We start from the raw sequence: 27,716 nt of genomic DNA on the forward strand, positions 1-27,716 counted from the left end.
GTGTGTGTGTGTGTGTGTGTGTGTGTGTGTGTGTGTGCGTGCCAAGAAATGGATGGATGGCCGTCGTGGGAACCTCCACAATATCACCATCACACCATCTACCCACACACACACACACACACACACACACACACACACCGTTGCACATAGCATGGCAGCCTTTGGTCTGGTCAGTTATAGAAATCAGAGTTCACAGGGACTCTGGATCATTCAATTTGAGCCAGAACAAATGTAACTCCGTCTATACGCTGCTCGGGTTCCCACATGCACGACAAGAATACGGTGTTTTAATAATCAGCCGGGGTGCTGACTGAGATATTTAATTTGTGACTGGGCTGAAAAGGTTTACGGACGGCTGAATAGAGACCGATATTCAATTAGACAAGTGTTATTTCATTAGTCTGATGCATTGATTCATTATGTAATTCATGAGATGTAGATAGATAGATAGATAGATAGATGGATTGATAGATAGATAGATAGATAGATGGACAGGTGCTGATGCAGTGAGGATCATCCCAGTGCTGATTATAATGATAAAGGAGGAGTCGTGTGGCCGGATGGATAAGACTCCCCCAGCAACAACAACGCTGTGATGTCAGAAACCGGAGACTCACGTGTCTCCTCCCTATCTGAGCCACAGAGTCCCGAGGCTGAGGCTGAGGCCTACCTACCATACCAGTCAGGAATGTAGCAACTACACCACCTGTTAGCCTGATACCTGAGTTACAGTACATATATGACATACTGACCGATACATGAAAGATAGGAAGTCAATTTAGTGAGAAAATATGTCTGATTGTTTAATTTGACTTTTTGACATTCCTCTTAAATGTAAAATTTAACAGCTTCAATGTAAGATAATATATTTTTTTTCCACTTTCACATCACATATTCTTTATGTTTTACACCTCTGCTTGTTCCAAAGTTAATCAATAAACATGTATTTTGATTAATCGTTTAAGTCGAGCAAATTTGCCAAACATGACTTAGTTCTAGCGTCTCTAATGGGACGATTTGCTGTTTTTCTTTTGTCATATCAAATTGAATCTTTTTGTTTACTTGTTTTTTTATAGCCTAAACCTGTGTGTTATCATTGTCTATGGTATAGGGATGTTTTCTATCCCCTTATTTATTTCTTTTGTATCTATTGATAATCTAAATGTAGCCCAGTCTCCCACTGTAGACTGGAGAACTCTTCATTAGGGAGTGGTATTTAAGATATTTAAGATGTTTATGATATTTGGATGTTGGATGTATTTATCTTTACCATTGTTTATCGTCTTACTAAATCATTTTTGGTACATGTATATGGACATTGTCACTAATGAAAAGTCACAAACAGCTATTTATATATTTACTTTTACTTCTCTCTTTTTATTATTATTATATGATGTATGATTGTTTACTCTGCCTACACGCAGCTTATTGTTCCCTCCCCTTATTTCTCTGAAATCTCTCCTGTTACAAGATCGCCCTATTCTGTGAGCATCGGACAGGCCTACTATTCCTCGTGAAATGGTTGAAGTGCGTCTCACCTCCTTTCTTCACTGAATATTTTTGCATTTCAGATTGTTGCTCAGACAAGACAAGCAATCTGAAGACATCACATCTACATTTTTTGTGCATTGGTTTGCATGTTTCCCTGTAATTTACTGTACCATGCAATATTTGGTGTTTTTGATTAGAATTTAAATACCGCTCTGTGGTTTTGAACTGGTTATAAAACATGATTTTTTTAATGACAAATCTGCTTTTGATGATGAAACATACTTGTTGATCTGGCTCTTAAATTCCCACAATTGTTCCCACGATGACATTTAATGTTTAACAGACTTAAAACAATCAAACAAACAAAAAAGAAATTGCATTTTGAACAAATCACACACTCCCTGCTCGCTGAGATCGCTGCCCTGTGGCCCCCCCCGTGGGTCCTTGGCCTTTAGTTTGAGAGCCAGTGGCCTCCAGCAGCAGGATTAGCCAGGCCAGCTGCCCAGAGAGACCCTGGGCCTTGGACGCTGACACCAGGCCTGACCCCGGGGTGGCTACTATCAGGGACACTGAGGGGATTTGGACAGCACTTGGTGTGTGTATGTGTATGTGTGTGTGTGTGTGTTGTTCATTCAGTTGGACAACTGTTGAGCCAGTACAGATTTGTGCAGCAGTGTTCTTTGTATGTGTGTGTGCGTGCTTGTATGGTCAATTCTTTCCGGGGGTTAACTGCTGATCCAGTACAAATGGGAGGGGTTGGGGTTGGGGTTGGGGGTGGATGGGGGCTGAGGGCGGTCGTGTGCTCCTGGAACATCTGCCTCTGTTTCTCCTGAGTCAAGCTTTGGTCAGGGAGGAGGGGGAGGCGATAGGGGGGAGGAACTCAAAGAAGGGGAGGAGATGGAAGAGGAGAAGGAAGAGTCAGCGTAGGAGGAGGAGGAGGAAGTTGAAAAGATTCAACGTGAATAGGCAACAGACCCAAACACTGACTACTGAAAATGGGATGCAGGATTATATAAACCCCTTTCCACCTTTGCTCTTTTCTTTTGTGTTCGCATATATAGAGGATAAACACAGGGACATGAATATAAAGCATGTACACATCCAGGTACATTATGTTTTATGTTATGAAAACAATAACTTTGAGCTTGGTCATGATCAGTCTGACAGTGTTCTTGACACTAACATTATAATAAAGGTACAATTTCATTTGGATATACAACTCATTACCCTGATTGCAGACCTCTGAATTGCCACCAGCATCTCTGATCTTTTTTTAAGGTGAAAACAAATTGGCCATTCAGTATAAATTGGCACAACAATATAGGCAACAACATATTTACCATGACTTGCACTTCCAAAACCCAGTCAGTGCAATACAAGTTTCCATATAGAGCTCAAAAGACAACTCAGAAACTGCCATATGCAATTTACGTTCATTGTCATGCCTTCTGGCTCTGTACACACCAGTTCATTCCTACAGAGCATGCTATCCCAGATCCTCGGCCTCAGCAGCCCCCTTTGTCCAACCATCTCACTGCTGGGTGACGGTCTGCACTTCATATCAGACTAAACCATTATTAATAGCATTAATGGTGGACAAGAACATTATGTTGCCCGTTTGGAAATAGGGCTGTGTATTGGCAAGAATCGAGCGATACGATACGTATCATGATACAGAGGTTACGATTCAATATATTGCCATATATTGCGATACTGTAAGAAAGTTGAAATCTGAGTTAAAAAAGTTTACTTTCTTATGCAATCAGAACAGTGGGCTCTACATTAGCATTTATCAACATCCAACATCACAGCACTACTTTGAGAGGACACATATCTTTGCAGATGGTATAAAGTATTGACTGAGTTAATCTTTGCATGTAAACTATAAATTAAAAATCTATAGTGTTTTTGAGAATCAATACAGTATCACAAAACATAATATTGCGATACTCGATATTTTCAATATTTTCTTCCACCCCTATTTGGAAAGATAAAATCATCCATTTAGCATGTTGACAGACCACTACACTAACTTTACAGGACAACTTCAAACTGTATATATAACACTATGTGTGTGTATATGTTATAAAGCTATTGTCATATGTTCTGTCCTCCCCGTGCCACGTTTTGTTTTGTGTGACTATAATTTTTTTGTGTTATGTTGATGTGCCTTGTGGCTTGTTTACATTGCAAATAAAAATAGCAATTCAGTCTGATTATCAGGCTATCAGCATGGACCTAAACCTGAGAAATTACCTGAAGCTCTACAGCTGAACATGAACATGTGACATTAAGACAAGTGGGCCAAGAGAAGAAGAGGTAAAGCAGCTGTTTATTCAACATCTGCACAGTCAAGCCTTGTTTCCTAAAACAAATCCTAAACTATAACATGGAGCTATGATCACATAGTCGCAGGTGTTTTTTGAAAACCGAGGCACAAACAATTGGCCAAGTTCTGTTTAAAACCAAAATGCCGATGTGGTCTTCATGAGTCCAGTGGTCATAACTATCCAGTGCAATCATGGGGGGCAGATTTACAACACAGCTCCTCCCTCCTTGAAGATCAGTTGACTGGGAGGGGCGGATTGTCCTCCCAGTCCACAGAGCATCTGGCTGAGGAACGACAGATGCTGACAGCTGGACTGACATCCAGCATATGTCCCTTTCTTTATCCCTGCTCCACTCAGACAATAGAGTGGAAGGGACGGGGGTGCTTTGTGTTGAGAAGGTAGACCTAATAGCTTGTGACTCCAGAAAAGAGCCCCCATTCTCCAGGAGAGCCTGGAGAGCAATTAGCCCGTCTCTGATCCTTGCCTGGGGAGTTATTATGGGTGGACTGAGCCCACAAAAACACTCAATGGCCTATTCTCATTCATGCCACATTAAGATGTTTATTTTTTCATTACAGCAGCAGTACAACGATGAATTAACTGGAAGTTAGAGTTGTCCAAGTTGTGTTTCAGAAGGTGCATTTTATTTTTGGTCCTATAAGATAAGATAAGATAAGATATTCCTTTATTAGTCCAGCAGTGGGGGAATTTGCAGTGTACAGCAGCAAAGGGGATAGTGCAAAAAACAAGATGCATCAGATAACACAGTAAAAAAAAAAAGAGCTAAACAAAGTGTAACAAAATATGAACCAGTTAAATAGAAGGAAGTATAAAAATAGTTGTAGTATTTACAGTATTGACAATAAACAGACTATTAACAAAATTGCACAAGTGGAAAATGATATTGCACACACATGAAATGAAATTCCACCCGAAAATATCAGGTTATTGTCAGTAGTTGTATTGTCATAGTGTTTTATATTTGGATTAATCAAACAGAAAATGTGACTATAATATATCTGCATTGTGGTCTTTGGTGGGCTCCAGAGCACGTGTGCTTTGTTTTGCAACGTGATGACGTCACGCGTAGATTACAGGAAGTAATTTGAATTTAGAGCCAGAAGAGTAAACAAACACATGCGGATTTACAGCAGGCTGCTCATGTTCACCAAGACTTTACAGTAAGTCTGTGCTATGTGAAGCAATACTATGGGGTTAAAGTGTTTGCGGACATAAAATAACTTAAGACGAGTTGGTTTGTAAAGACAGGAGAAGCAGCAGCATCACAATAAATGAGTTTATCTGCTAGAAGCTAGGCTAACTGTTAGCATTCATCCTCACTGAACACTGAACTGAACCACTCTGTGGGTGTGTCTGTTTCTTCTCTTCTGCAGGAATGGGTGTGAAAGGTCTTCAGTCCTTTGTGGACCGCTGCTGTCCAGAAGCCTGTGTGACTGTGAACCTGAGGGAAATGGCCAGACAACATGTTGCCAAAAGCCAGCAAGGCTGCACACCCTCAGCTAACACTAGCAGTTGAGTTCATGTCAGTGGGCTCAAGTAGGATGCGCAGCAGTAGATGTGTCATACAACTGATTTAGTCTACGTTTTTGTCAACTTTTTAGTTTGTTTTTATTAGTGAATAAGTAAATAAAATACAACAAGATTTTCAGGAAATGGCCAAACACAGAGAACTTAAAGGGACTGTTTGTAAGAATCAGAAATGCTTGTTAACAGCGACATCTGTGGCCGTTAAGTCAACGAAAGTCAGTGTCGGGCTCGCGCTTGTGCTCGCTCTACATAGACATGAACCAGCATCGCTCAAAACAGTGAGGTGACACACGTCAGCTAAAAGCACAATATCACTCTATATTTCACCTGCTTGGCAGTAATGTTAGCTGACCAGACGAAGGTCTCGCCATGAATCAATGCTGATCCTAGTGTTGGCTTTTCCTGCTTCAGCCTCCAGACACCGGCACCCGGTCGGAGACCCCGTCACTTCACAAGACACGGGAAACCTCTGTTGGTCTGGAGGAGCTGCAGCATTTATTTCTGCACAAACGTCCACTGTTCATTCACTAGATATTCTCAGAGCTACGAAGTCTTCTGCAGTGTGGAGTGCGTGCGCTTAAAGAGTAGCCCTAATTGTGCAGCCCTACTTTATACACCTTCCACCGTGCTTGTTTTGAGATTTGACATTTTGAGATATTTAGATAATGCAATCAAATATGAAAACACACATGCATGATGCATCTATCTTGTCTGGGTGATGTGCCAAAAACTGTGACTAAATTCTAATTCTTAAAGGAGTTAACATTTCATTTGGGGCTACTTTAATATTTATTGCACAATATTAGTGAAAGTATTTATAGTATATGTTTGTCCTGTATTTTCTCATTTTAAACTTGGTGGTAGTTAATAGGGCTGTCTCCTATTAGTTGATTAGTCTTCTAATCGGTCATTCTTTTTTCATGCTGAATGACTTATTTCCAAGAAACTCATGAGCACATCTCTGGTAAACACAAGATTTAAAGTGGTGCTTTTGTGTGATTCTTTGTTGAGAAACTTCAGTTTCACAGATCTGTCGATTAGATCAACTAATCGATTAGTCGACAAAATCGTACGAGTGTTAGTCGACTAAGAATTTCTTTGGTCGAGGACAGCCCTAGTAGTTACATAAGTAACAATACCAATACTGCTGTTCACAACAACATACATAGACTTAGACTGATGCTAGAAGTTTGAAAGTTAAGAGTGAAATCAGTGACAGTCAAAATTAGCAGTCCGAAGGACAGGCAGCATTGAGGTTTAACAAGTTTTGATGATCTAATGGCTGTAAACCAAAATATGAACAAAAGGAAACTAACTACACATTTCTTGACTATTATTGGGATGTTGTCTTTTCTCAGATTAGGTTTGCATGCAGGCCTGCTCTATATTACATCTCCGTTTTCACTCTCATGTAGGCCCCACACTCGTTGTGGATGGTATGGCCTGCCTGTGCCACTGGTACACCTGTAAGGACTGGGTGTGTGGGGGGCAGTGGACGGAGTACATGGATGTGCTGAAGCGCTGGGTGGAGGCCTTCACGTCAGCAGGCATCAGACTGGTCTTCATCTTTGATGGTGTGGTGGAAGAGCAGAAGAGACAGGAGTGGGTGAGGAAAGAAACTCTGTGAACTTGTGGTGTTCAAGTATTTGAGCTTAAATATCTTGAAAGTCAAATTGTCTTGCATCTACGCTGATATCACCCCCACCTGCGACAAATATAAAAACAATGATTCCATCCTTATCCACATGTACTGGCTGTGTCCTCACATACAAAAGTGAGGCCTGTCTTACTTGATTACTGTTTGCATCTTTGTTATTTTTATATGATACTACATTGGTGTATATTTTATTTAGAACACATGACGTCTCTCATATTGAACTCTGAACTTACAGACCTTGGAGTTTATACAACTTCCTCTTCTGTCCACAGGTGAAGAGGAGACGCAGAGTGAACAGGGACGTTTCTAAATTGTTTAATCACATAAAGGCATATGAAGAGCAGCCTGGTAGAGAGCTCTTTTGTCTGCCTTCTGGTCTGGGATTATTCACACCCTTTGCTCTCAGGTCAGCATTTACAAGACATCCTGTACATTATGTATACACTGTGATAATAAAGTTAACAATGTATTTAAAAGACTATGTTTCATTAGATAGGGTTTGATGTGATATCCAATTTTTTAAATTATTTCTGTTCATGGTGGAATTATTGTCTTTGTTCTGGCTTGATATTATTTTCTTATTGTAGATTTTATTGTTGTTCACAGGTCATTGGGTCAGGAAGTTATTTGCTCAGTGCAGGAGGCTGACTATGAGATCGCCAGCTATGCTCGTCAGCATGGCAGTATGGGCATTCTGGGACAGGACTCAGACTTCCTCATATACGACAGGTTTGTTAAAATGGTCATGTTATTATACTTTTTGACTTTATCAAATACTTTGCTGCAGAAAGACTTGCACTACATTACCTACTGGTCAGTTAAAATGCAGATAATAGATTAAATTCAATTCAATTCAAAATACTTTATTCGTCCCTCAAGGGGCAATTCAAGGCAAGCGAGCATGCAAACAGAAATACACAGACAATTCATTTATACACATAAAAACAATCTAAAAATACAAGTATGACAAATGTGTTGGAAAGACATACACAGGATAAATAGCAGCAATATCTGACACAGGTTAAAATGTAAAAGGTCAAAAGTGCAAGTGCATTTATCAGTCTATAGGCAAGATGAACTGACCATTTCTTGTACTGTGGCTGTACACAAGTCTAATGGCTTCTGGAATAAAACCAAACTTCCTTCTATTAGTTTTACAAACAGACAATCCTGATGGCAGCAGCTTAAAGTAGTCATTGAGGACATGTGTGGGGTTGTTGATAATATTCTATGCTTTTTTGAGGACTTGCTCAGTATTAAGCTGTACTAGGGAACTTTGTGTTTCATAGATTCTGGGACTTTATGTTATTGAAAAGTCGTGGAAAATGTGGGCAAACTGAACATGTAGTTTTATCTTTTAAAGTGCCCCCTACTTCTCTGTGGCAAAGCTGCGGATAGGCAACCTCACCACTGTCATGTACGACCGACAGAGGCTCTGCCAAACCATCGGACTGACTGTTACCCAGCTACCACTGCTGGCCTGTCTCCTAGGTAACGATGTGGTGTCAGAGGAGCGGATGCTGCACATCAGGAACAACGCCATGGCAACATACAGGTGTTTAGGGTTTTACATTGGGGTTTGCGTACTATTTGTTGTAATGTAAGAATATTGTAATTTTCACTCGTATCCCCTTCTGGATAAATGTTACCTTTGCCGTTGACTACATTTAGTTATAAGAGCATGAATACTGCGGCACTAGGCAACTAACGATTAATTTCATTGTCGATTATTTTCTCGATTAATCGATTAGTTGTTTGGTTTATAAAATGTCAGAAAATTGTGAAAAACGTCGATCAGGGTTTTCCAAAGCCCAAGATGACGTCCTCAAATGTCTTTTTTTGTCCACAACTCAAAGATATTCAGTTTACTGTCATAGAGAAGTAAAGAAACCAGAAAATATCCACACTTAAAAAGCTGGAATCAGAGCATTTTGACTTTGTTTCTTAAAAAATTACTCAAACCGATTAATCGATTATCAAAATATTTGGCAATTCACTAATAGTTGACAAATAACTGATAAATCGATTAGATTTTGCAGCTCCAGTATGCACCCATTTATAATATGTTTGAAAAATGTTCCATGAAATAATTTTCTATGCCAGACTAGGCATTTGATGGGGAGTCAACTTAGTTTCAGTGTAGATGACAACAATATTATTGGTTCCCAGGACAAACAATCCCGCTCCACACTCCGGCGCTCCTCAGGAGCAGAAGGTGCTAGCTGTATCCCACTTTGTGAGCTCCTTGTGGGGCAGAGAGGAGCAAGAGACTGGGCTTATTCCTCAGTCTCTGAATCTGTCAGCTCCTCACAGAGAGCTACTGGAGAGGGGGGTTCGCTCTTACTTGCTGCCTGGACAGGAAGCTCTCCAGCGAGGTGACATCTCTGCACTTCACTCTGCCTTTGAGAAACATGTTAGTCCAGAAATATTAAAGGTATGTTCTCTACCTCATTCTGTCTTTCCCGTTTTTTAAGAGTGCTAAATGTCACATTGAAATATTTTCTTTTGTGGTCTTTACCAGGCCTGTAGAGAGAAGCATGTAGCAGCAGAGGGCTTCATGGTTTACAGCGTTTTGTGCGAGGGTGTCGTTCAATGTAGCAACACTCTGGAGGATGAGGACGACGCCGAGTTGCTGCCTCAGGCCCTCGTCTACAGGCCCTGCCGACAGCGCATCTATGGGCTGCTGCTGCTGCACGGGCATGATGGTAGGACAGTAAACTTACTGGAGGTCATAAACACACACGCAGATACACAGGCACCCTGGCAACAACATACACACAGTCAGAAAACCACATATCTAAGTCACAAACAGACAATTGTACATCTGAAGGTAGACACCCGCAAATTTGTAGAGGAGAGTAGTAGTTAAGACGAGTAGTTTAAAAATAAAGACAAGAATGCTTATTTGTTTTCTCCATATAATGGTGCAAATTCAATCCAAGTCTAACCTTGACTTTGCATGCTTTCAGGCAGCAGTGTCGACCTTCCAGCAATCAGGGAATGGTTCGTCTACCCCGGAAACCTTCTGAAGGAACCCGACATGGTCCACCCCGTCCCACTCAGCCTCCCGTGTACGGTACCTGCTAGTTTCTTCTTCATGTGCTGCTCTCTGTATTCTTTGGCTCGGGTTAAGACAAAATCTGATTTCAATCAAGTTGCGGCAGCTCATGCAAATCATGAGGATGAGGAAATTAGTGTTTTCTTTGGTCCTAATTCTGTTATGACACTGTGCCAGTCTTGGGTAATGCAATTTAAGTTTACAAAGCTTCAGATGAGCAACAAAAACAACAACAAAATTTGATTATAAAACGTTTTCTGATGTTTTCTAGGAACGATGTGTCCTTCTGTAATTAAATTAGTTTTAGTCTAGACATCACTGGCCATCAGAATGACTGAAAAGTTACATCTGGTTATGCTTAATATACTAAAGACATTTGTCACATTTCATGTAGTGTTTTCTTATCCAAAGCAAAGTCTCACAGTAATATTTCTATGTCTGAATGTGCAGATGATCAGCCCAGTCTGGACTTGTTATGGTTCGGCACCGGTCCTGAAGTTTCTGCTCTTCGCCTGAAGACCTTCCTTTCAATTTTTGACTGCCAGGAGTTCTCTGAGTTGTACGGAGCTATCGAAGACTCTCTCCTGGCTGCTCTCTGCCTCGTCACCTACATCGTCCTCCAGGTAGTGTCAACTCTTTCTTGTTTCTTTGAGAAATGAGAGCAGAGGTCATTGGCCAAATTAAAATCACTGCTGAGAAGAGTATTTATTGAACAAAAGTCAAATGAATTACAACAGGAAAAGGTGGAAACACTTGTCTAATTACATTTAATCCTCCGGGAAGAGGAAACGGAAAACCCAATCAAGGATGTAAAGAAGCAGTCCAATGATTTGATTATTTATTTATTCTCATATCACATGAGTCGTGTCAGCCAGTATTTATACAAAACAAACAATGACGAATGGGAAATGTAATTTATTTTTATTTTTATTTGAATTGAAGATACATGTAAGTGATTTCCTCTGATGTTACATTAGTATCTATTCCACTACAACCCTCTCTTGAGTCATGTTGGTTTTCCAGTTGCTAAAAACATGAAAACATCATTAGTAATGTGATTGATGTGACTGTTTTCGTAGGTGAGGCTGCATGTTTGGCTTAGCCTTCAAGGAATAAGTTAAGCTGTTAAATGAAGCAGTCAAGCACAATGGCATCAGTTTGTATTTAGGCATTTCAGTCATGATAATGCCAGTGTATGGGTAGTAAAGCTACACCTGTTGATTTATGTAAACAGAAAATGAAAGACCAAATGTATTTGGTGACAATTAAACACACAATTCATCTTTTGATTTGGGATTTACTACTCTAACCTACACAACAATTATCCTGCTCTTTTGTCAACTTGTGATTTGAAGTTAAACATCACTTGTTGACGGTCTGTTCTGTGTTGTTTTGTCGTGGCTTAATGGTAACCACTATCACCCACTGAGTGCCCAGTTTAGCCACAGACACTGGTCTTTGTAACTCCAGCTCTGACGTCAACAACTGCTCTGATAACCACCCGGGGGCTTTGAATATCTTAAGAGCCATTTCTTAATTCACCTCACTACAATTGTGTCTGTATTTTGGTTGTAAATATTAAACTTTAAACATGCGTGCTGTTTGTAATCCTGTTGTAATGCCTTGTTTTCGAATTCCTCCAAAAAAGCAAGTGAAAGAAGCAGAGGTTTGTGTTTTTGGTTTGTACATTTTGCATTGACGTCATCTGATTGAGCTTTAACACAACAGAGATCACAGGATCGCATCACCTGGATAAAGGTGCATGCGTCATTATGCAGAAGCTAAACAAAAATTATACTGTAGATTCATTTATCAACTCCGTGACAAACAGGTCTTAAACAAAGCTGATCTTCAATGAAATAAATCTCAAATGTTATGTTGAGTTTTCAAAAAGTGCTGAGATGAGATTTGACTTGCCTTGCATGTTTCAAAATAATGTGTCACTGTTGCAGTCTCAAGAACTTTATCATCATTATGCAAGCATAACAAAATTGCAGTTGCTAATGGGTGATGTCATGGTGACTGCATCCACTTCTCATATACAGTCTATGGGCCAGAGTCAAACATATGATCAGTGAAGTTTTAACAAACCAGCTAAATGAGGATGTTAATCCTACATCTCTGTATGTTGGACCAGCCTTTACAACATCATTTTAGCACTCTGTTCAGACCGAGTTGAACACTTCAGAGACACAAAGGTCAATAGGCAGCCTTCCAGACAGATACAGATATTTGACAGATGGACACTTGGAGCCAATTATTTAAATTGGATGAAGAACCAATAGACAGACAGAAGAGCGGCTTGTTAGCCGGCCCGTTAGACGAGTAGTCAGGCTGGCAGACAACAGTAGCTGTTGTCTGATCGCTGCTGCATTCACATTCCCTCGTCACTCTTCAATTTAAATAGCTTCAGGGTTTGTTTGTTTTGTACACACAGCTGGGCAGCCTTGTTTCTGCATTCAGCATTGTTCCTTTCTCTGTTGAATTGTTGCACAGCGAGCAGACAAAACAAACTGACCCACACAGAAGACACACTGGGATGTGATTGAATTGGCTAACCATATATTGTCTACTGTGTGTGTGCGTGCGTGCGTGCGTGCGTGCGTGCGTGCGTGCGTGCGTGCGTGCGTGCGTGCGTGTGTGTGTTTGTGTTTGTTTTCAGGTACAAACTTTGTCTCAAGAGGACGTGGATGCTTACCTGAGTCAGGCTGTGTGTCTCAGACTAAGATCCCCTGAGGAGCTTCAACAGATCAAGGTCAGTTACACAACACACACACATACTATATACTGTATATATTTAAAAGGAACAGATCAGTTTTTTGATTTTCACTCGCTCACTTTGTCCCAATGCAAAACCTAAAGTTGTTGAGTTTCCTGCCGCAGGAAGACAATGTCCCCTGCAGTTTACAGTAAACAAGGTCATCTTGTGACAAACACAGCTCAGAAAATGTTTCCAGTAATAGAAAATGGGGAGAAAACACAAATAAGCTGCTGATTGTGTCTCCAGAAAAACAAACAAATAAACAAACAAAACAAAACTAAAACAATTATGGTTAAACTGCAGTGTGGTTGTATTGGTGATTTTTCTATTGTAGATTTTTAAACATCAAATGTTCAAAAAAAGGCATACCTTTCTGGATTCTTAGTGTATTTATGTATTTTGGATGAATAAAATCCCAAAAATAACATATGCAGACACAACCTGAAAGCTGATGGTTTGATGTGATATCACTGTCACAGCTGAAGCAGCTGTAGTTAAAGTTGCACTTATTATAGCTAATGATGAAATGATGAGAAATCTATGTTCACCTCTTCTTAATTGGGGAAACTAGAGCCTAATAAGACTTAGAGCTTCACAGTGATCATCTTGTTACGTCACAGTATTTTAAATGATTGCTGGTTATTAAAGTACAAACTGAGTCAAACTTCCTGCAGACATTTGCTGGACATGAAACTCTGACTGATCAGAGCAGCACTTCTGATGCCCAGCGATGAAGAACCAGATCAGAACGATTTGTTTAGACAGAAATTTAATCAAAAACAATTTTGACAATCAATTGAGTTGTTTATTAAGCAAAAATGCTGAACATTCTCTGATTAGTTTCTTAAATGTGAGGATTTGCTTCTTTTTCTCACCGTATTATCACCCTCGATTTAATTTTTTGGACCGTTGGTCAGACAAAACAATTAACTTGAATATGTCACGTAGTGCTTCGGAAACTTGCGATAGGCTTTTTCCACAATCTTTACTAAATGGTCGATTGAATTATAAACAATAATTGATAGATTAATCAATAATGCCAATACTCAACAGTTGTGGTCTTAGTCTAGACAGAAGTGTCAATGAAATCAGTGAGGCAGCATCATTACTTCTGTCTCCTCTCGTCACAATGGAGCCGATCTATTCAATTCAATTCTATATATACTACAGTATATACATTATTATGTACTGGAATTGTAATTCCTGTTTAAGTTTTGACCAATTTGTAGCTGCACTAAAAAGGTTTACACTTGAATTGTAATTCCTGTTAATTTTGAAGATTTTTTACCGAGTTGCTGGTGTACAAGTTATTATTTTCATACAATTCAGTAAAATTGTATCTGTATTTATTTGTTACATTTTGTTTTACAAAGTTAGGAAAGCGATGTTAAAGTCAAGCCTGATGTTGCCTTATACATAACAGAATGAATGAATGATCCCAGTCACTCCCACACAGTGAGGCATACAGCTTATTAATTAGACGCTGGTATCGGATCGGTACTCGGCATCGGCCGATACCCAAAGCCCAGGTATCGCTATCGGTATTGGGACTGAAAAAGTCGTATGTGTGCACCCCTCGTTTCCTCGCAGTTGTTCAGTGAGCTCGGTGGATCTGACTCGTGAGCTCTCACAGATCCGTCAGCTGTGCTTTTCCATTCTCTGGGAAACCAGCAACGCTGTTTGCTGCCTTTTTGTAGCCCCATTTATTTTTACTGCTTAATTACCATACTTATGTCTAGTAATTTGTATTTTTGCTGCTCGTCTGTTTTCTACACAATAATTAGGGCTGGGCGTTGATTTGAATATGCTGTCTGGGAGAAGTTCAGAGCTGCAGCAGGGGGGTTAACTGAGTGACTAGTATGGATTAACTACACACACACACACACACAAACTAAACACGTGAATATACTCGCATATACACCCAGAGGAGGGTTAACACACACTCAGTTTTAGATATTTGATCGTGTATGTAGTGTGCTTCCTTTAGCACATCACAGTAGACATTGAAAACCTCTATTTGTCCAAAAACAACCCCCACCCCCCCAACAAAATAAAAATGAGAATAGTGTGTGTGCATCAGTGTGTGTTCAACTGAGTGAAAATGAGTCACACTTTTTGTATTTGTGTGAGTGTGTGTTTAGGGGAAAGGGGTTGTGGGTAGGTTTCGGGATGCGACGGTTTCATTGCAGCATTCCTCCCCATGGGACTGTGATTGTGGCGTGTGTGTGTGTGTGTGACAGAGAGAGTGTGCTGGCGACAGTCGCCTGTCTGTCCTGGCTGACGCTCACCACATGGAGCTATTTACACCAAGCACACTCCGCCCCGCTGGACACACACACACTCACACACACACACACGTTTCTGTCTTTGTCTCATATTCTTCTACTTTATACACTCGACCACTTTCTCTTTTTTCTGTCTCTCTTCACGTTGCTCTTCATCTCTTTTTTTTCTCTCTCTCTTTCTTTTTGTGTCGGTGTGTTTGTCTTCAGGCTTTTGTGTCTCTGTCCAGTGGTTCATTGTTTTCAGAAGGTGAAGCTGTGTTTGACTGGAAGCAGGTGGCAGGCAGGGCTGTGTGTGCGTGTGTGTGTACACGTAATCACTGTTATCAGGGCTATCTGTTGGACGACAGGTGAGAACAGTGTGTGAGCACACACACACACACACACACACACACACGGAGAACATCTGCCTGCTGTTGTAACAGTTAGTTTGCTCTCTGCCTCTTCATCATCCTCCTCATCTTCGTTTTCTTTATTGTTCTCCTCCAGTTTCTTCTTTCTTCTCCATCTCTGTTGCTGCCTTTTATGTTCTTTGTCAGCAAACATAACCGTCCTTCTGTTTTTCCTTGAATGGGTCCACTGAAGCTATCGTAACTGAATTCATTGTATAAAAAACAAAAACAAAAAAAACTTTGCTCCAGCATTTATTTTGCAGAAACATAAAACATCTGTAGAGAATATTGTGTCCAGTGGTGTACTGACCACAATGCAATACTGGGCCGCCGCATCGGTGGGCCGATGGGAGGTAAAAAAAAGTCCATACATTTTTTTACCGGCCATCGGGCCCAGTCTGTCTCTTTACCGGCCCTCCCATGGATGTATGAAGAGAACTGGATACAGTGTTGGAGGCGGGGCCCCGTTCATTCCTATAAAAGTTGCTCAGTGGCGCATGAAGCCAAAATGGCTCGACTTCCGACTGGAAAAGTACCCGGATCTTGCAGCAATCTTCCGCTTCCATTGGGCCCACAGAGCAGGCGCTGTAGCGTCCGCTCGGTCACATGGCTCGGTCACGGGGTCACAACGTCACGGTGTCGTCATTGCTTGCTAACTCCGCCTCCGAGCCCTCGGTCCAGCTTTGGTCTGGGGCTCATTCACATGAACGGAGGAAGGAAAATAACTCTGGATTTGGCATTTTACAACTTTTAGGAACTAATGATTTAAATAAGGGAGTTGATTCACCTCACAAAAAATTAGCCGCTGAGTTACAGATGTCTTTTTCCCAATGTAAGTCTATGGGAAAAAGTATTTTTGGGCCCGATGGCATCACGTGACGGACATGGAAGTTGTAGTACCGCCATTTGGCCACTACGAAAGTTGGGATCAATGACGGGCTTTCTTCCTGGGGGCTTGGGGCCCTCCCTGCGTGCCTGCGTGCCTGCGTGCCTGCGTGCACGTGAGAGCGTACTGGGCTCATTCGCCAATCACAACCAAGTTAGTTACATTTGTGCTTATGTCATAGGTTCTGTCGTAGCCTACTGCATCGCTACTGTTGCAGCTGTAAAACGGTGGATAAATAGTTTTGAGGGTCACATTATATTATATATTATTATATATATACTGTATATATAGATATGTATTTTACAACATCTTTTTATTTCTTGTCAGTAAGTAGGAATTATGAAAGATAATAAAAGAACTAACTATTCAACAATTTCTGGGGTGTTATTTACCTTAACCCCTCCTGGATAAAGGCCTTTACACACTGGGGGCGTGATGAATAAACAACACAAAAATGCGAAGTACTCACCTGTGATATTATATGTCTCTAGGGCTTTTATTTAGAAAGGTAAGAACGGAAGGAGTGGATCTAGTCTGCGCTGCCTTTGTCAAGGTTGAACGGAATAATAAAGTCTGCCGTCTTGGTTCGGACTACGGAGCCTCCATGTTGTTGTTAGGGGCAACTCAATCCTTTCCGCACAATGTGGTTGGTTGATGCCTTTACTCGCAGTGGGAAAGCTCAGAAAATCTACTTTGTTCCAGAAAAAACGACAACAAAAACAACAGTTTGAAAAAATATATTGACATGTGAATTAATCGCACACACCAGCAGTGTGTGTGTGAAGACCTAAGTCCAGAGCTGAATGTCTTTCCCAGTACACCCCTGATGGTGTTTGTTTCTCTCTTAGCCTCTCTATTAAATTTAGCCAGTGAGTTTGAGATAAGATGTTATCTTTAAAGAGTTCTTTATCAAATTCTGGGTTTAATTGGATATTTAATGACTTGCTGACTCACTATGTTATATCATTACAGAGGTTTCACTGTCAAATATAGAAACCACACCAGCCAATGCATTTTACCTGGCTCTTTAGCTGGCTATTGGCAGTGAGGTGGGTGGTCTGAGTCGTATATAATTGTGTGATTTATGTGTCAGGATTGAGCAGGTAAGGCAAATTGGGGTCGGGAAACACCAATTATTTTAGCAGCTGTGAGTAAAATCTTAAGAAATTTGTTCCGGGTGGTGACACTGAGCATATTGAAGAAACAGATGGCTCTTTGCAGTAGGACTGTTTAAATGATGCTACACTACAGGAAGATGTTTGTGGTGTGCTGATTGAAGTTGAAGTTGGTATGCCTCAACCTCTACTTCTCTTCCAATTAAGTTAAGTTTAACAAGCTTTATTTATGTGAGTGTCATGGCAAATATGTCAATGTGTGTAAGGCGAATGAACCAAAATGATACATATTATTGAGTAATCATGACATACTGCTGAACAAACTCCATTTGCTGAGAAAATAACTATCTTAACTTTAATTATGCTAATTTTCAGGTTCATACATGTATTTTATGTTTCTACTAGAACATGTTTACATGCTGTAATGTTCAAAAAAACTTTATTTTCCTCATACTGTCAGCCTGAATATGCCTGTATTTACCCTCTGTCTGAAACAGTTTTAGCTCATTTCAATGGAATTCCAAAAGAACTGCATTGCTAGGCAACAGCTTGGGTCCATGTGTACTTCCTGTCAGTTGATGTCATTCACATACACTGCAACAGGAAATAAACTGGGACATGTTTAGAAAGTTTATGTTTAAAACTGTGAAATGGCCTATATATTGTATATTTGTGACATCACAAATGGACAGAAATCCTGACAGCTTGTTTCAAAGGCACAGTTTCTGAATACGGGCTGTGTGTATTTCTCTGTGGATTGAGCGTTTCGATACTTTCACGGTATTTATATAGCACTATAACCTGCTTTATAATAAAAAGACATGAAAATCTCACTTTTTACAATATGGGACCTTAAAAGATGAGATAACCATGACTGCAAAATTGGCAACTCGGCACATAAAGTGATACTCATTGACTTCAAGGTGGCGCTGTAACAATCAAGTTTACGTTTTCGCAATCATCTTGAAAACGGCTTGCCTTTTCTTCTGCGTCTTTGCTCAAATCATGTATGTCTAATTTTTCAGTTTATAATGCTATGTATGTAGTTTATCTCACTTCTATAAGTTTCTGTGTGTTTTGCTAATGTTGCTTATTCCTGTTTTTGTTATATGTACAGCCCTTTGAGGCATGCTTTGTGATATTGGACTACAATATACTTTGACTTGACTTGGCTTGGACCACGATCATTGCCTATTGCAGCTATATTTGGAGTATTAAGCCTCATAATAAAGATTTACTACCAACCAAATGTAAAACCAAACTTTTTTCCTCCTCCATTCTCAGCTGCCTTCCCTGTCCAGTCGTGCGGTGCAGCTGGGATCTCTCTATGTCCGAGGACTGAGCCACCTGCTGGGTGCTAACTGTGCCAGCGGCTGCCCGCTGCCCAACGCTGCCCCGATGCCTTGGCACATCTTCGACGGACGGCTGTTCCACTCAAAGTACCTGCTGGCACATAGCGGCACAGAGAAGACTGTGTTGCTGGACAGCGATGTGAGTGGAGACAGAAAAACAAAAAGGGGAATGTGTGTGTGTGTTGTATGTGCTGTTGCAACTGCTTGTATTATTTGTTACCATGAGAACAGAATGATTTGAGACGTGTAATCCAAAGTGTGTTATTGTCTGCCCATCTCTCTCTCTCTCTCTCTCTCTCTCCAGTCGTCCTGTTTGTCTCTGTTTCTCCGCCTGAGAGAGAAACTTACAGAAACCTGCAGGAAGCAAGGCAGAGACCTGCAGTCCAGTCCTAGGGCACCAGAACAACGTCATAGAACCACACCAGCACCCAGACACAGAGGAAGACACACAGGTGAGACACAAGACTGACCGACATGTAAGGAATAATGTACAGTGAGCCGGTCATTTTTGGAAAATAAACCCCGACAGGGTGATTCTTGCATCGCCCTGAAGGGGTTTATTTCACAATAATGACCGGCTAGCTGTGCATTGTCCCGCTTATTACACAGCTACTTACTTAATAAATCAATAATTTGACACAAAAACGGTCTTCCAGAGTCCGACATCAAAACTGCGTCCATAGCAACGGTCTGTTATACATAACAACGGTCTGCTATAAAAAAAATAACAGACCGTAGAATGCCGTTAGGCATGGGACAATATGGAAATTTCACAATTATCTTGGCCAAAACAGTAGCAATTCACAATAATATCCTGATAATCATCAAAATATGCTCTTAAAATTTCACTAAAACATACTGGAATCACTTTACCTCATATTTTGTTAAAAAACAAATATTTTTATTGCATCACAGATCGGACACACATCTTTTTTTTCATTTTGTTTTGTGAAAAACAATCAAACCACCTTAAATAAGGTATATCATAAGGTTCTCCCCACAAAATAAAGGAAACATTAAATATATAAAAAACAGAAACATTGTGTGAGTCTGTTCGTTCTTACATGATAATTCCTGTATTTTTAAAATCAGGTTTCATTTCTCTACTATCATAGCGAGGTAGTCAGCTTTTTCAAGTCACAGACTTAATCAAAAGCATGCACACGATGCATGATAAAAGTATGGCAATTTTCCCACTGTTTCAAATTAATCTTTGATGATTTTAAACTCAAAATTATTGATATTTTAAGCACTGAAAAGTAATACTAGTAGTAATTAATAGCTTTAAATTTGTTGAGATGCTGTGTGTTTCTCCTTCTTACTCAACTCTTGCTCAACTCTTTCTGTGAAAGTTGGTTCTGTGTTGTTTTGTGTAACATAATTACGTTGCTATTTTGGCCAGGACTCTTTGGAAAAAGAGTTTTTGATCTTGTTACCATCCTGGTTAAATAAAGGTCAGAGAGAGAAAAACGTTTTGACCTGAATTAAGAAATGTTATGGTGTTTCTAGGGCGCCCTGGTGGCCCCGTGGTTAAGATGCATGCCATATAACCACATTGTCCTTGGTGCAGATCTGGCTGGGGACCGTTGTGGCATCATGTCACATCCCTCTTTGTCTTCCCGAGTTTCCTTTTTATGCCATCAAACTTACAATAAATAGGCAAAGTGCACCCAAGAAAACATGATAAAAGTGATGTTATGATGTCTGTATTATGTTTAAGGCTCCAGTAGTTCAGTCCTTTATTTCTAATCACTGTTCAAAGCACGGAGAAGTAAAAGTGCCTCCAGTGATCTGTGCGGTAGAAACACACTGAGGCTCATATGAAAAACTCCTGGAGCCAAACAGAGAAGCAGCATTTTAATCTGACAGTCCATCTGTGGTTGTAGTTCTCTGGTGCCCCTCGCCGAACCACATTACCCAGAGGGCCGCGCTGTAACGAGCTCCATGTGTGCTGCGGCCTTAATGCATACCGCTGTGCACGCGTACACACACACACACACACGCACACGTGCACGCTTGGATCGGAGACTTGCTTTGTCAGTGCACTAGTAATAGTAGGTTTCTGTTTATAGGCTGAGAGAGCTCTATTTTAAGACACACAACAAGGCGAACTGATTACAGACCTCTCTCTCCTCTGTCTCTCCCCTTCCCCTCAGTCGCTCCCCTCTGTCTAACTCCTCATCCTTTTGTTTTTCTTTACTTTTTTCTTCACCGTCTCACCATTTCTTTTTCTTATTTCTGACTGTTGTTCTCTTCCTGGTGCTGCGTGCAGAGCCTTGACACTCTTCAGACACCTTTCCAGCTTAAGTTAGGCATACACTGTACCATTTTAGCCCGTTTATGGCCCGAATTTTTGTGGCCCGCACAACTGATTTTAGAGTCGGACCGAATTTCTTCTTTGTCGGGCGTTGTTTGCCGTGCAGTGTACAGGGGGGACAGAGGTCGATTAACTCCTCCTGACCAGCCGGCGGACAGTCGGATGAATTTCTGACATTGACAAATTTTTGTCGGCCGTCCACAGGCTCTCGCACTGGAGCCGATTCCCCAACGTCAGCGCCTTTTTTCGACTTTTTTTTTTACAGTAATCAGAGCGTAGCTATCAAGATAACAATGTACAATAGATGTAGTAAAACGTAAGATATACGCCATATAAAAAGTCCATATACGCCGGCGCCTCTTTTTTTTTTTTGACTTTTGATCAAGGCAGCACGTTTCTGCCTTGTTAGCATTGTGACCCGTACAGACCTCTGCTAGCAAACAAACTTTACTTGCCTCGGTGCATTCAAAAGAATCTTTATTGACAACTGTCAACAGCCAGAAAAGCCCTCAGGGTCGAAGTGGTTTTTTTTCTATTTTACACGTACAGTGTGAGCGCTCAGGTCGTGGCAGACGATCAGACCGTACAGTGTGAGCACATAAATCGTGAGCTATGGCTTTACATCGCAAACAATCTACTCGTACACTAGGAGCAGGATTTACACAACGACATTTCTAAAATTGTACACGGTGAGCTTTATTATAGGCAGATTTTCAAATGTAATCACCCTCTTACACACCTTCTACTTTGTTTTGTGTTAATGTGGCCTGTCTCTATATGATGGTCTTCACTGTAGTGTGCAGACTTTAGACTAAGTTGAGCTCCCTGTTTGTCCTGCTCAGTGGTCGATCTCAGAAGACGACTCAGCAGCAGCTTATGAAACGTGAACCCGTAGTTTCTGTTCAACCCTGTGACTCGTAAACCCTTTTGCGACTGTTTCTCTGCGTGCCATGTTGGCGCAGAGTCTCTGATTTTGCGCCGAACTGTCTGCACTTTGCCCAAGTCAACCCTTGTGGGTCTCATGAGGATGTCGCTGGTTTTATAGATGGAAGGCTATACACTCTTTATACCTCAGTGTTCATTTCTGCCAGACGCAGACACCAATCATTACTACAGAACTGTGGGGATACGGACTGTGTGTGTGTGTGTGAGAGAGAGACAGAGAGTTTGTGTGTGCGTGAGAGTAGTGGTGGCGCTATGTGGTATCGTTGAGGGCCCGGTTTGGTTTTTGTTTGGAATCAGGCCTGATGTTTAGTCTCCTCAGCAAATATCTCCTCTGCCCGCCTGCCCTCGCAATTACACTCCAGCAGTGAATCCAGTTTAGCTGCTCTCCCACGTCTCTTCAGTTTATTTCTGTACAAACAAGACAAAAAGTAAATGAAAACAACGTCATTTTTTATAAGGTACATTTTACTTTGGCTGAGAGTAGTCTCATCCAATCTGTCCTCTGCTTGTGTTAATATTCATCAACACAAATTTAGAAAGGACATATTTTCTCTAATCTCTCATTAATCTTATTTATCTCCCTCTTCTGGTTTTAGTCTGAATCTCAATCTGAGAAACTTTTCCAAAAGACAACCACAGAAACCTTAAAAAGTTTTGGTGCTTGTGGCCTGACTGACACATCTACTTATGCATGGCATGCTTTCATGTGCTTATTTTCCTCTACTTTCACACTCAGTGAGTGGATTGATGGTAGGATGGCGGGCTGATTTGGTCTAGCAGGCTGCAGCTCCCTTTTGGCAAGGTCTAAAGTTGGACTTGGTGTTTTATTTCAAGCACATTGTAATTGGCTTAAAATCTGCCACATCTGTCAAAAACCCTTAAGTGAAAAGTACGTCACAGGCTTTTCTGAATGCGAGGATAGCTTTTAATGGTAGCTGAACAGAAGTAGGGAAACAGTTCGTTTTTTTTTCCTGTTAATCGATTGTAACCAATAGCAGAGCAACAAGCCATAAATACAAAACGTGTTTCATCTTAGTTTGGGTTTGTTATTTGTTGGATAACAAGGAGATCTGTACGCATTCAGCTTCATGCCTTTCTCTGAATAATTCAGCTTTCAACAGTGGCAGCAGCGTTCGTCAGACTTGATGAGTGTGTATGTCCTCGGTGATATGGCATTGGGTTTTCTTTTGTGGGTAGCCTTGAAATAATTGCGGACAGACTTTAAAGACAAGCTGTGTGTGTTTGAGAGAGGAACAATTGTTGATCTGGGGCATTTCTCCAAGATTGACTAAGCTTGTTGAATTCAACAAAGTCAAACTTTTTAACTTATCACTTACCAGCTCCATTAGTCCGTTCCAGACTCTTAAAATAATAAAGACTGATGTAGGCCCCTAATTCAGCAGAAAAAAATAAAATCACTTGTTTTGGTTTTCCCTGCCACAACTTAACTGTTTTAATTCACTCTCATTGCTCTCATCAGCGTTGGTTTTGGCTGCAGCAGATACACCCTCTGTACACTACCTACTCACCACCAAACAGTAGACAGACACAGTTAGAGACTTTGGAGCATTTAGCAGCTGAAGAGACGAGATATTTCCGACCATAATTAGAGATTAAAGGGATCGTTTGGGAGTTTTGAAGTGGGGTTGTATGAGTTACTTATCTATAGTCAGCGTATTACCTACAGTAGATGACAGTCGGCACGACCCCAGTTTGGACAAGCAGACAGTACAGTACTATTAACATCAAATTTCCAAAACTAAATAAGCAACAAATTAAAGTAAATATTAAGGTAAAAAAGCTTAACACCCAATAAAGGGCTGAACAATAAGGATTGCCTGCTTGCCCAGGGCAAGTAAAATGCCACGTCGGGCTAATAAATCTAGCAACTCACTTGCCCAAAAACATTGTTTCATTGTTTTTTTTTCCAGAGCTGATGATGGAAGTAGCTAAGGAGTGAGCCATCTTGTTTCCGTCTCATCTCTGATGAGAGTTGCACATGCGCAGTACCGATCGGGTACCCGCGAGAAAATGGCGATGGGTAAAAACAAAGTTTATGAGCTGAAGCTCAAGCGAGCTTTCCAATTAACCTGGAAACAGGAGTTTAGCTGGGTGGCGTTAAAGAAGATGTAGGCGAAACTCCAATTATTTATTGCGCAAGTTTGAGAGAAAGGCAGATAAAACATGACAATTAACTTTAGTCTTTGTTGGTATTTGATAACCTCTAAAACAATTAGTATAGGGGCAAGTAAAATCTGACTTTGGGGAAGTAGATTTTTGGCCCACTTGCATGACTGGGCAAGTTTAAAAATAAACTAACGTTGAACCCTGCAATAACTCTGATAACTGCTTGATCTGGGTGCCGTTTAATCAGATTTGACTGCCAGTGGCCAGTTTTGATTGCAACACAGAAATACCCGACATCACACTTTTCCATTAGAGCCCAGTGCACTTAAAACAAGACGGTCACGAACAGAACACAACATACTGTTGAAACTGTTTCCACTTTGGTAAGATAATCTTTATTATCCCAGAGGGGCAATTTGCTGCACAGCCAGCAGTAATACAATCAGTAGAGCATAGTGTGTTCATGTAGGACTTATCGCTCACTGTAAGAAAATACGTTTTCCTGTCCTTTAAATATTACATTTTGCGCGTTCAGGTCGGCCTCCAGGTGGTGGTGAGAACTGGAGGGAGAGAGGAGAGACGACAGGAGAGCATCATGGAGGAGGATGGAGGGAGATAGGAGAGACGACAGGAGGCCATCATGGAGGAGGATGGAGGGAGAGAGGAGAGCCGATGGAATGTGAAAACAGAGAGAGACTGTGGGAGCGAGGAGGAGGCCATTTTCACCCTCATCCTCACTCTTATCCTAGCAACCACGACGGAGGACCCCAGCACCCGAGCCGTCCTCCAAACCAGTCCAGAGGTCGATCGTACCGCAGCAGAGGGAGACACCATCTGGCTCCGAGGTAACACCAGTGTGGAACTAGATGTTCTTCTATGTTTCGTCTGTTCTTATCTGCTCTGTAATGTCACATTTCGTCCTCTCCTCTCCTCTCAGATGGTCGCAGTCTCCTGCACCGGGGACATAACTCGACCCCAAACAGAGAGGAGAGAAGAGGAGGATTAAAGGGGAGGATTTGAGGAGTTAAGAGGATGGGAAAGACACGATGAAAGAAGTGAAGGAATCAAATTTCTCTGAACAAACTGATTAGGGAATTACCCGTCGGGAATGTTTGTCTAAAGGATGCAGTAGGTAGAGAAATGGGGATTAAGGAAGAGATTAGGAATACATCATTTAATTTGCCAGTTTAACCTGAATTTGTCTTTTTGTGCAAAATAATCCTGTAGCCATACTTTAAAAGTCAATCATTTTAAAGCCTCTCTTTAATCTCAGGGCAACTCACCTGTCTCACTGTGACAGAGAATGAACAGGACGCATGAGCACTCACCAAACAAACACAGAAATGAGCCACTGAGAAGTGGATTAATGGTTAATCCTCCAGCCTGTTTTTAACCTCTTATCTTCGACAATAAAAGAGCAACGATCTTAAAAGCTGTGTGTGTCCAGTGGCATAATCCTTTTAAGGGAATGGTTTTAACTAGAGAAACAGTAATGCTGGTATCAAATATCGGCTGAAATAGGGCATCAGTACCGGAGACTTATACACTTCTGTAAACTGATACCAAGAGCCGTTTGTGACACAAGTGAGGCAACTTGAGTTTCTGCTTTTGTCATACACAGAAGAATGTGAGTTGTCTGTAATAGATACTAAAAAAAAAAAGAGGTTTGTACGTTAAACTGTTTTGTTCTGTGTCTCAAAGACATTTTCTCTTGATGCCGACGCGTCAACCGCTCCTCTTCTGGATGTCTTAGTGGTGCGACGGTTCAACAAGCCCACAGTTTGGTTTGTGTTGTGGTTTTTGGGTCACGGTTTCGGTTTGTTTTGCACATAAGGGAGAAGAAAAACATTTCCAATGTGTTTAAACTCCAAAACATGTAAATAGATAGATTGATTGATAGCAATGAATGATATTTCTGTATTATATGAAGCCATTGCACTAATTTTATACATGAAATAAGGCAGGTTACTTAATGGTCAAGTAGGCCTATGTTCAGATTATTGCCTCAATAATTACATTTTTCCGAGTATGTATAATGAAACTTTGATCTTATAATTGTGATTAAGACTAGAATGAAGTCTAGTAAACATGACCAGTATTTGTTGAAGCTGACCTGATGTTAGTGCTCGTTTTCACTACTTGTGGTAACAGTTTAGATTATTTTCACAGCAACATTGAGAGCATTGAGAATGTGTGTTAGTTGGGTTGATGAGGAATGTATAGCCTTTACAGCCAGGCTGACAGACGGTCTTCCTGTAGCACTGTGAACGTCGTAAAACCACCAGAGAGGAAAAGGATGCAGAGAAAGTTCCACAGCCTGAGTGCTCTCATTCCTCTGTGTGTGTGTGTGTATGTGTGTGTGTGTGTGTGCGTGTGTGTGTGTGTGTGCGTGTGTGTGTGTGTGTGTGTGTGTGTGTGTGTGTGTGTGTATGTGTGTGTGTGTGTGTTTGCCTACTGTATAAGCAGAGCAGTAAAGAAATGTGAGATAGTAAAGGAAACAAATGAGGGGAAATCAGAGTGTTGACACAGTGATGGTGAGACTGTGTTTGGCTCATTACACGGCCAGATACAGGCTGCTGAGAGCTACATGTCTTACATGGACTGAAGATATACACCAATCAGCCATAACATTAAGGCTACTGACAGGTGAAGTGAATGACATGGATTATCTCATTATAATGGCACCTGGCAGTGAGTGGGATATATTAGACAGCAAGTGAACCAGCGACAGGGTCAGACCCGAGGCTCCTTGATGCACGTGAGGAGCGAAGGCTGGCCCGTGTTGTCCGATCCAATAGAAGAGCTACTGTAGCTCAAATTGCTGAAAAGGTTAATGCTGGTTCCGATAGAAAGGTGTCAGAACACACAGAGCATCGCAGTGCGTAGCCGCAGACCGGTCAGGGTGCCCATGCTGTCATAATGCTACGGCTGATCGATGTACATGCTTATCATTTAATCCAGTGGGAAAGGTTTGATCTTAAAACAACACCATCAATGCTGGAGGAATGAAAATCCTGGAGACTTAATTACAACATAGCATGGTGGATACATCAGGTGGTGACTTCTCACAGTTCAGTGTTTCCTGTACACGTCACACAGGTTTTGAAGCCTATTGAAGACTTATAAAATCATTCAGATATTCACTGTGATAGTAATCTTCTATGTTGTGTATAAATCTTACATGTTGTGTTACTATGTTGTGTCCCTTTTTTGGGGAATAATTGCCTTTTTATTGTTTCTTTGGAGTTATATGGCCAAAATCTTCTATCATGATATACTGTATATATGATATATCTCGATAATAATATATATCATAATACAGAATGTTTTTTGATAATTCAATAAATAAATAGTCTTATATGGTAAAGTCTTTTTTTGTATACTTGTGTGAATTAAATATGTGACAAATGAAACATACTGAGTATTTTTTTCATTTAAAGCTGAAGTAGCAGAGG

The 27,716-nt window shown here is 40.9% G+C and overlaps 1 protein-coding gene across 1 annotated transcript; it reads left to right on the top strand.

Moving 5' to 3' along the window:
- Window positions 1-4,868: 4,868 nt before the first annotated feature.
- Window positions 4,869-25,983, top strand: fam120b (family with sequence similarity 120B). Its single transcript, XM_037755402.1, has 15 exons — window positions 4,869-5,002; window positions 5,216-5,353; window positions 6,785-6,975; window positions 7,299-7,432; window positions 7,633-7,755; window positions 8,390-8,581; window positions 9,196-9,460; window positions 9,548-9,731; window positions 9,996-10,097; window positions 10,535-10,707; window positions 12,747-12,839; window positions 18,805-19,011; window positions 19,177-19,324; window positions 24,797-25,106; window positions 25,199-25,983. The coding sequence occupies exons 2-15, from the start codon at window positions 5,218-5,220 to the stop codon at window positions 25,227-25,229; spliced, it is 2,289 nt and encodes a 762-aa protein (XP_037611330.1). The 5' UTR covers window positions 4,869-5,002; window positions 5,216-5,217; the 3' UTR covers window positions 25,230-25,983.
- Window positions 25,984-27,716: the final 1,733 nt, after the last annotated feature.

The sequence above is a fragment of the Sebastes umbrosus genome, chromosome 2 (assembly GCF_015220745.1).
Source record: "Sebastes umbrosus isolate fSebUmb1 chromosome 2, fSebUmb1.pri, whole genome shotgun sequence".
Lineage (NCBI taxonomy): Eukaryota > Metazoa > Chordata > Actinopteri > Perciformes > Sebastidae > Sebastes > Sebastes umbrosus.